Below are 10,443 nucleotides of genomic sequence, written 5' to 3' on the forward strand. Positions count from 1 at the left end.
AGCAAACGGCCGCCAGCACATCATGAGCGTGGAATGTAGTCATGTTGTTGCATGACACGCACCTGATGGTTATCATGTTCACACCAGTCACACACCTTCGTCATCCATTCACGTACTGTAAAACCAAACTTTGTATATTTGACGCTAGCGAAACGGCCCCGAGCGCATCATGACTGTGGAATGTAGTTATGTTGTTACATGACACGAATGTCATGATATTCATGTTAGGGTCTGTCGCTTGTATTCGCCATGCAATCATGCCATACCATACCTGTTTTACAACATGTCATGTGAACGAAATCACCGTAAGAGCTGCAAGGCCATGAAATGTAAATAATGGCATTCATAACATACATGTTATGATTTTGATGTTGTGACTGGTCAAATATATTCTTCATACAGACATGTTATGCCATACCAAGTCAAGTGTGGAATCGATACCATAATCTAAATGGCCAGGAGAGCTAAAAGTCATAGGCAGGTAGATAGATAGATAGATAGATAGGTAGATAGATAGATAGATAGATAGATAGATAGATAGATAGATAGATAGATAGATAGATGATACGCTCAAAGTCACTGAAATTCGCTTGGAGTTGCTTCGCATTTGAAAGAACACCAGCGCGTAAAGCGTGCATACGCTAAACGTCTCTTGTTCTTTTGTTTTAATAACCAGCATATATAATGCATGCATCTATTCATCAAATTTTTATAACATCAACTTATTCCACGTTTACCACTCAGTTTTTAGGTGTCATTGTGTTGCTCTGAAATACCATGATAGTTTACCACAAGCGTGAGGGCACTTGGCATGTAACCAAGAGTCATCATTGTGATTACGCGCGTTTTGTAGAACAACCACCTCGAATGTCTATGCGCTCTTCTCGCCATACTCCAGCTCCCCAACGTGGGTAGTGTGTAGATGCATAGAGAAAAACGCAGAGTGCGACCTATTGTGTGATCTGCTGTCATTCGAAGCGGCAAAAGTATACGACAGCCACCACAGACGCAAGCGTACACGTTTGTGGCACGCAACTTTAACGCGTAGTAGACGATATTCAAAAAGAGGCCGATGAGTTTCGGCTCCCTCCTTCCAGCACCTTAGTGGCGACTGCTGACCCGCTTTTGATATATGAAGTCGCTTTCCGTGCAAAACACTTAACGAAGACAAATGTTGCGAAGCCGAATGCTTCCACTATCTAAACTCCTTCGTAAAGTATTGCATTTTCTCACGCACCCTTTTGACTTTCGGTTGACCCAGACAAGCGGCATGCTAAATTAGCGATCATCGCGTAGTTGTGCGCCTGCACATGACATTGAGGCTCTTTACAACAGGTCAACGTGCGGGTGGACTATCAACGTGGAGAGAAGCATAGGTGCGTGAATGCCGGAATTCGTTTTCATCGCGGAGTTCCCACACCACGAAGAATAATGAGCCCAGCCCGAAAGAAGACGCCAGGACGTGCTGCCAACAGACGGACATCGGCTACGGCATCTGACAACAGAGGTAGACGCAATGGCCGGCTTCAGCGTTCTCCTCATGGCGCTATCTTGCCCAATGAAAGGGGGACACTGCTGCCATCGCGACTTTTGCCGTCGAAACCAGGCAACATCACCGCCTACCGTGTAGCTGTTGCACAGGTATGTGCGCGTAATTAATTCATTCTTGTGCTGTTCATGGCATTGCCAAGATTACTGCAGTACCGTGCTGGGCTGCATGACACTCAAGCACACTTTTAAGTAGTGTACGTCAGCACTAATTCTACCGCAGAGCATGAACTGTCAGGGGCTCACACCCAATAGAAAAGGAGCTTCCCAGCTGTATGGTGTTCTACCGCAGTCGGGTGAAACTACGGTCCTCACCTCAGCTTGTCCGGAGGTGCATACATCTACAATTTTTTTTCTTCTTGCGTAGTGCACGTCATCACCCTGCCACGGTTGTAGACATTTAGTCATTGAGTTTTAAAAACTTTCTTGGTTGTTGTGCCCTTTATCAGGCTACACGAAGCAACACTTTTCTAAATGGTCAACAGCGTAAAGAAGTGTCTCTTCGGATTGCAGCAGTGTGCCTGTCCTGCGGGAAATGGCGGAGGTGCGCGTACGCAGCATCAATTCAACTTTGCGGTGTAGCCACCAGGTGAAGGTTTCCCGCAGTTGGTGAACCAGACGAAACCAACCCCTTGAACTTCCTAATCTGTAGATGAGAGGCTGGTCGAGATGAGCAAGTAGACAGCCCGCCACCTTGGAATAAGGCATCATAAAGGCTTTCATCGAAACTGAGGGTCAAGAAAGAGAAATGGACATCTTTGGAAAACTTCGTTGTTAGAATGACGATAAACGAAGCGAAGCTGTTGTTTTGCCGTAAAGAGTTTCTTAGTGGCTGAATTTTCGTAGAAGTACGATGATAGAAAGGAATGTTCCTTTTGTAGGCGTTCCAAGAGCATTCGACATCACAGTTGCTCTTTTATGAAGTAGTCTAACTAAGGTACATTCAAAAATGGGTTCAATCATTTCAATGTACATATATGCATATGCAGACTTGGTAAGAACATGACCTCTTTACACAACAAAGTTCTTACTACGCCTATTTCCAAAGAAGTTGCACACTACTACGATGACAATACATCCAAGCAGCGCTCTTCTTGTGCACACTATTACGATTCAAACATCTGTGCACTAGTCTTTAAAAGGAGCAGTGATTTCAACTTGACGTATGTCATGGTTTTTGCGTCAACGCGGAATCGTAGATGCTTTATTGACAATTCGGTACCAATAGTGCAAAAGAGGGATGAAAAACTTTCTTGGTTGTAGTGCCCTTTTACTAGGCGACACAAAGAAACACCTTCCTTAAGGGTCTACAGCATAAAGAAGTATCTCTTCGGATTGCAGCAGTGTGCCTGTCCTACGGAAAGTGGTGGAGGTGCGCGTGCGCAGCATCAATTCAACCTTGCGGTGCAGCCGCCAGGTGAAGGTTTTCCGCAGCTGGTGAATGCCGCTGCACCGCCGCTCCCAACAATTGCTTTGCCACACCCACCTTACGCTGTACTGCTGCAGCCATCTTACGCTGTTCCTCTGCAACCATACAGCGCCAAGCCACGATGTCAAGCTGTTCCAGAGGTAGGTTCCAAGCCGTTATCTACACATTTCTTTTGCATGGTGGCAGATCAGTCGGTTTAGTGCTCTGATAGCCATCACGACACCTTCCTGCAAAGAAGCATGCCACATGAATGGTTTCTCTGCACAGCATGCCAGTTCATTCGCAGTTGGCCTCTTTTACACATCGTTACTCAAAGTCGTTCACTCTGATTAAGACTTTATTTGCAGCGGCACTTCTCGAACATCGCCTTTCGAATGTCTATTTAAAGAAAATTTCACACTGTCTACAATCCACGCACACAAAATAAATGCTTTTTAGGAGCTAGGCTCCTTAGCTGAATGCAGGAACCGCGCAACCTCGAAGTAGTTACTTCGTAACTACGGAAGCGACAAAACAAGGACGCTGTTCCTGCATTCAGTTATGTCCTACCAACTTGCCCAAGCTTCCACGCTTCAGGCTCGTTAGACTAGCAAGATATACGTTGACGCCGTCGATGTCGTAGCTCCTTGTCGGACCAAAGTAGAGGTGTCATATATACCACACAAGGATCGTCCATTGCACGCATATGGTTTAAATATGGACCGTACTCTCCCTGTCCATACGTACATCCGACCATCCGTTCCTGCCTGCATCTGACCATGTGTGCATGTATTTGTCGATCCATCACATTGTAAGTTCTAAAATGTGCTTGGCGAGCGCCTATGCCCCTTGAGGTCGAACAGAACTGAAGTCTCTAGTAGTAACTAAAGTTGCGCCATGTTTTCTGTCCTCTTTCGCGTGTTTTCTTTTGCTTCCACGACGACACCAGTTTTCCCTCCCCTGTGTGCCATGAGAGGCTACGCCTGTGTCCGTAGTTTCCTGCTGCGCGGTCGGCACTGGTGCAGTATAGGGTAGTGGAGACCATGGAGTTTCATGGTCTCCACTACTGGATAACGAATGCAGTAGTAGAGACCATGAAATTTCTCTACAGGATAACTTATCCAGTAGAGATAGTTATCCACTAATGGATAACTATCTCACCCTGGAGAGGATTGACTTGGTTCTATTCATTAACCTTCTTAACCACCACCCTATTCGCGATCTCTCGGATTTTCAAGATAGCTGTGCTTATCTCAGACAACAGCTTCCCTCCTTCTAGTCACAGAGGCACACGCTCATTGTCATTTTTTTTCGCATGTACCGCAGTTCAAAATCTAGTCTCTTTTGTTCCTCATCGAGGTTTTCTTGCAACATTCGCTCTAAGTCAGCGCAAGACCACTTGACCTGCGCTCCCAAGCCAGTGGCCTGAAAACTGTTTTGAACTTACCACAAATGAGTGATATAATTTTTTGTGAGTAGGGAATAATAACGCTACTACGAAAAGTGAATGTGAAGTCAGCCCCCCGACCCGATCACATTTCGAATTATATATTAAAGTATTGTGCTGCATCATTTGCCCCTTTTCTAACGATTCTCTATCAAAAGTCACTTGAATCCGGTGCTTTACCGCGTGACTAGAAAACAGCAAATGTCGTTTTTATATTCAAAAGCGGCAATAACACAGAGTCAAAACTACAGACCTATTTCACCAACTAGTGTTTCATGCAAGGTACTAGAGCTTATCATTTACCCTAACCTAATGGCTCATCTCCAAGAAACAATTTTTTCACCCCAGCACAGCATGGTTTTAGGAGAGGTCTCTCATTCGACACTCAATTGATTGAGTTTTCTCATGATATAGCTTTGTCGATTAATAATGGCAAACAGGTGGACTGTATTTTCTTAGACTTTCAAAAGGCCTTCGACTCGGTAGCACACAATTTATTACTTGTAAAACTGTCTGCACTTAATATTCCCACGGCGCTTTTTCATTGAATTGAGGCTTACCTTACTGACCGAAAACAGTGCGTTGTTCTTAAAGGAATGACCTCGTCACATGAAACAGTCTTGTCAGGTGTTCCTCAAGGGATCTGTTCTCGGGCCTCTTCCTTTTTTGATATTTATCAATGATATAGGCGAAGGAGTATCAAGCCGTCTCAGATTGTATGCCGATGAGTGCTATCTTTACCGTGAAATTTATACTTTGAATGACAGTGTACAACTACAAAGTGACCTTGACAAGATACTACTATGGTGTTATACGTGGAATATGACGCTAAATTTTTCTAAATGTAACATTGTCCAGTTTTCTACAAAACATCACACTTTACATACGAAATACTCTCTTGATTGCGAAAGCCTCGCGATTGTACCCAGCTACAAATATTTAGGGGTTTTACACAAAAATGACTTTTGCTTCAATGACCATATTATTTACGTATCAGCGAAGGCTAGTCGGGTCCTGAACTTCCTAAGGCGTAACTTCAAGCAAGCTCCTTCTAAGTTAAAAGAAATTCTTTTAACTTAGGACAGCCCACCACCTTGGAATACGACATCATAAGGGCTTTCATTGAAACAGGGGGTCAAGAAAGAGAAATGAACTTGTTTGGAAAGCATCGTTGTTTGAATGACGATAAACGAAGCGAAGCTGTTCTTTTGCGGTAAAGAGTTTCTTAATGGCTGAATTTTTGTAGAAGTACGATGATAAAAAGGAATGTTCCTTTTGTAGGCGTTCCAAAAGCCTTCGACATGACAGTTGTTCTTGTATGAAGTAGTCTAACTTAGGCACTTTTTAAAATGGGTTGAATCATTTCAATGTACATATATGCATATGCAGACTTGGTAAGACTCATCACCTCTTCATACAAGAAAGTTCTTACTACGTCTATTTCCAAAGAAGTTGCACACTACCGCGATGAAAATACTTCCAAGCAGTGCTCTTCTTGTGCACACTATTACGAGTCAGACATCTGTGCACTAGTCTTTAAAAGGAGCAGTGATATCAACTTGACGTATGTCATGGTTTTTGCGTCAACGCGGAATTGTAGATGCCTCATTGACAATTCGGTATCAATAGTGCAACTGAGCGATGAAAAACATTCTTGTTTGTAGTACCCTTTTACAAGGCGACGCAAAGCAACACTTTCCTTAAGGATCTACAGCATAAAGTAGTGTCTCTTTGGATTACAGCAGCGTACGTGTCCTGCGGCAAGTGGCGGAGATGTGCAGCATCAATTCGACTTTGCGGTGCAGCCGCCAGGTGAAGGTTATCCGCAGCTGGTGAACGCCACTGCGCCTCAGCTTCCAACAATTGCTTTGCCACATCCACCTTACGCTGTACCGCTGCAGCCATTTTACGCTGCTCCTCTGCAACCATCCAGAGCCAAGCCACGATGTCCAGCTGTTCCAGAGGTAGGTTCCAAGCCGTTATCTACACATTCCCTTTGCATGGTGGCAGATCAGTCGGTTTAGTGCTCTGATAGCCATCACGACACCTTCCTGCAAAGAAGCACGCCACATGAATGCTTTCTCTGCACAGCGTGCCAGTTCATTCGCAGTTGGCCTCTGTTACACATCGTTACTCAAAGTCGTTCACTCTGATTAAGACTTTATTTGCAGCGGCACTTCTCGAACATCGCCTTTTGAATGTCTATTTAAAGAAAACTTCACACTGTCTTCAATCCACACACACAAAATAAATGCTTTTTAGGAGCTAGGCTTCTTAGCTGAATGCAGGAACAGCGCAACCTGGAAGTAGTTACTTCGTAACTACGGAAGCGACAAAACAAGGGCACTGTTGCTGCATTCAGTTATGTCCTACCAACTTGCCCAAGCTTCCACGCTTCAGGCTCGTTAGACTAGCAAAATATCTGTCGACGCCGTCGATGTCGTAGCTCCTTGCCGGACCAAAGTACAGGTGTCATATATACCACACAAGGATCGTCCATTGCACGCATATGGTTTAAATATGGACCGTACTCTCCCTGTCCATACGTACATCCGACCATCCGTTCCTGCCTGCATCTGACCATGTGTGCATGTATTTGTCAATCCATCACATTGTAAAGTTTAAAATGTGCTTGGCGAGCGCCTATGCCCCTTGAGGTCGAATAGAACTGAAGTCTCTAGTAGTAACTAAAGTTGCGCCATGTTGTCTGTCCTCTTTCGCGTGTTTGCTTTTGCTTCCACGACGACACCAGTTTGCCCTCCCCTGTGTGCCCTGAGAGGCTACGCCTGTGTCCGTAGTTTCCCGCTGCGCGGTCAGCACTGGTGCAGTTGAGGGTAGTGGAGACCATGAAATTTCTCTACTGGATAACTAATCCAGTACAGATAGTTATCCACTAATGGATAGCTATCTCACCCTGGAGAGGATTGACTTGGTCCTCTTCATTAACCTTCTTAAGCGCCACCCTATTTGCAATCTCTCGGATTTCCAAGATAGCTGTGCTTATCTCAGACAACAGCTTCCCTCCTTCTAGTCACAAAGGCACACGCTCATTGTCATTTTTTTTCACATGTACCGCAGTTCAAAATCTAGTCTCTTTTGTTCTTCATCGAGGTCTTCTTGCAACATTCGCTCTAAGTCGGCGCAAGACCACGCGACCTGCGCTCCCAGGCCAGTGGCCTGAAAACTGTTTTGAACTTACCACAAATGAGTGATATATCCTTTTGGGAGAAGGAAATAATAACGCTACTACGAAAATAAAATGTGATGTCAGCCCACGAACCCGATCACATTTCGAATTATGTAATAAAGTATTGTGCTGCATCATTTGCCTCTTTTCTAACGATTCTCTATCAAAAGTCACTTGATTGCGGTGCTTTACCTCGTGACTGGAAAACAGCAAATGTAGTTTTTGTATTCAAAAGCGGCAATAACACACAGAGTCAAAACTACAGACCCATTTCACTAAGTAGTGTTTCATGCAAGGTACTAGTGCATATCATTTACTCTAACCTAATGGCTCATCTCCAAGAAAACAATTTTTTCACCCCAGAACAGCATGGGTTTAGGAGAGGTCTCTCATGCGATACTCAATTGATTGAGTTTTCTCATGATATAGCTTTGTCGATTAAAATGGGAAACAGGTGGACTGTATCTTCTTAGACTTTCAAAAGGCCTTCGATTCGGTAGCACACAATTTATTACTTGTAAAACTGTCTGCACTTAATATTCCCACGGCGCTTTTTCAGTTGATTGAGGCTTACCTTACTGACCGAAAACAGTGTGTTGTTCTTAACGGAATGACCTCATCACATGAAACAGTCATGTCAGGTGTTCCTCAGGGATCTGTACTCGGGCCTCTTCCTTTTTTGATATTTATCAATGATATAGACGAAGGAGTATCAAGCCGTCTCAGATTGTATGCCGATGACTGTTGTCTTTACCGTTAAAATAATACTTTGAATGACAGTGTACAACTACAAAGTGACCTCGACAAGATACTACTATGGTGTTATACGTGTAATATGACGCTAAATGTTTTTTAATGTAACATTGTCCTGTTTTCTACAAAACGTCATACTTTACATACGAAATACTCTCTTGATTGCGAAAGTCTCGCGATTGTACCCAGCTACAAATATTTAGGGGTTTTACACAAAAATGACTTTTACTTCAATGACCATTATAATTACGTAGCAGCGAAAGCTAGTCGGGTCCTGAACTTCGTAAGGCGTAACTTCAAGCAAGCTCCTTCTAAGTTAAAAGAAATTCCTTTAACATAGGACAGCCCACCACCTTGGAATACGACATCATAAGGGCTTTCATTGAAACAGGGTGTCAAGAAAGAGAAATGAACTTGTTTGGAAAGCATCGTTGTTGGAATGACGATAAACGAAGCGAAGCTGTTCTTTTGCCGTAAAGAGTTTTTTAATGGCTTATTTTTCTAGAAGTACGATGATAGAAAGGAATGTTCCTTTTGTAGGCGTTCCAAAAGCCTTCCACATGACAGTTGTTCTTGTATGAAGTAGTCTAACTTAGGCACTTTTTAAAATAGGTTGAATCATTTCAATGTACATATATGCACATGCAGACTTGGTAAGACTCATCACCTCTTTATACAAGAAAGTTCTTACTACGTCTATTTCCAAAGAAGTTGCACACTACCGCGATGAAAATACTTCCAAGCAGTGCTCTTCTTGTGCACACTATTACGAGTCAGACATCTGTGCACTAGTCTTTAAAAGGAGCAGTGATATCAACTCGACGTATGTCATGGTTTTTGCGTCAACGCGGAATTGTAGATGCCTCATTGACAATTCGGTATCAATAGTGCAACTGAGCGATGAAAAACATTCTTGTTTGTAGTACCCTTTTACAAGGCGACGCAAAGCAACACTTTCCTTAAGGATCTACAGCATAAAGTAGTGTCTCTTTGGATTACAGCAGCGTACGTGTCCTGCGGCAAGTGGCGGAGATGTGCAGCATCAATTCGACTTTGCGGTGCAGCCGCCAGGTGAAGGTTATCCGCAGCTGGTGAACGCCACTGCGCCTCAGCTTCCAACAATTGCTTTGCCACATCCACCTTACGCTGTACCGCTGCAGCCATTTTACGCTGCTCCTCTGCAACCATCCAGAGCCAAGCCACGATGTCCAGCTGTTCCAGAGGTAGGTTCCAAGCCGTTATGTACACATTCCCTTTGCATGGTGGCAGATCAGTCGGTTTAGTGCTCTGATAGCCATCACGACACCTTCCTGCAAAGAAGCACGCCACATGAATGCTTTCTCTGCACAGCGTGCCAGTTCATTCGCAGTTGGCCTCTTTTACACATCGTTACTCAAAGTCGTTCACTCTGATTAAGACTTTATTTGCAGCGGCACTTCTCGAACATCGCCTTTCGAATGTCTATTTAAAGAAAGTTTCACACTGTCTTCAATCCACACACACAAAATAAATGCTTTTTAGGAGCTAGGCTTCTTAGCTGAATGCAGGAACAGCGCAACCTGGAAGTAGTTACTTCGTAACTACGGAAGCGACAAAACAAGGACACTGTTGCTGCATTCAGTTATGTCCTACCAACTTGCCCAAGCTTCCACGCTTCAGGCTCGTTAGACTAGCAAAATATCTGTCGACGCCGTCGATGTCGTAACTCCTTGCCGGACCAAAGTACAGGTGTCATATATACCACACAAGGATCGTCCATTGCACGCATATGGTTTAAATATGGACCGTACTCTCCCTGTCCATACGTACATCCGACCATCCGTTCCTGCCTGCATCTGACCATGTGTGCATGTATTTGTCAATCCATCACATTGTAAAGTTTAAAATGTGCTTGGCGAGCGCCTATGCCCCTTGAGGTCGAATAGAACTGAAGTCTCTAGTAGTAACTAAAGTTGCGCCATGTTGTCTGTCCTCTTTCGCGTGTTTGCTTTTGCTTCCACGACGACACCAGTTTGCCCTCCCCCGTGTGCCCTGAGAGGCTACGCCTGTGTCCGTAGTTTCCCGCTGCGCGGTCAGCACTGGTGCAGTTGAGGGTAGTGG

General features: G+C 44.2%; 1 protein-coding gene across 1 annotated transcript; it reads left to right on the top strand.

Annotated features, from left to right (window-relative positions):
- The first annotated feature begins 1,346 nt into the window (after positions 1-1,346).
- Positions 1,347-9,787, top strand: LOC142768870 (uncharacterized). The gene is made up of 4 exons (XM_075871312.1): positions 1,347-1,641; positions 2,890-3,117; positions 6,146-6,367; positions 9,345-9,787. The coding sequence occupies exons 1-4, from the start codon at positions 1,432-1,434 to the stop codon at positions 9,624-9,626; spliced, it is 942 nt and encodes a 313-aa protein (XP_075727427.1). The 5' UTR covers positions 1,347-1,431; the 3' UTR covers positions 9,627-9,787.
- Positions 9,788-10,443: the final 656 nt, after the last annotated feature.

Source organism: Rhipicephalus microplus, chromosome 1 (assembly GCF_043290135.1).
Source record: "Rhipicephalus microplus isolate Deutch F79 chromosome 1, USDA_Rmic, whole genome shotgun sequence".
NCBI classification, from domain to species: Eukaryota; Metazoa; Arthropoda; class Arachnida; order Ixodida; family Ixodidae; genus Rhipicephalus; species Rhipicephalus microplus.

Excerpts from the sequence above, each read along its gene's own strand:
- LOC142768870 (XM_075871312.1), top strand. The coding sequence starts at position 1,432 with ATGAGCCCAGCCCGAAAGAAGACGCCAGGACGTGCTGCCAACAGACGG. Across the intron at positions 1,642-2,889 it reads ACCGTGTAGCTGTTGCACAG|CAGTGTGCCTGTCCTACGGA; the intron begins GTATGTGCGCGT and ends TTCGGATTGCAG. Across the intron at positions 3,118-6,145 it reads GATGTCAAGCTGTTCCAGAG|CAGCGTACGTGTCCTGCGGC; the intron begins GTAGGTTCCAAG and ends TTTGGATTACAG.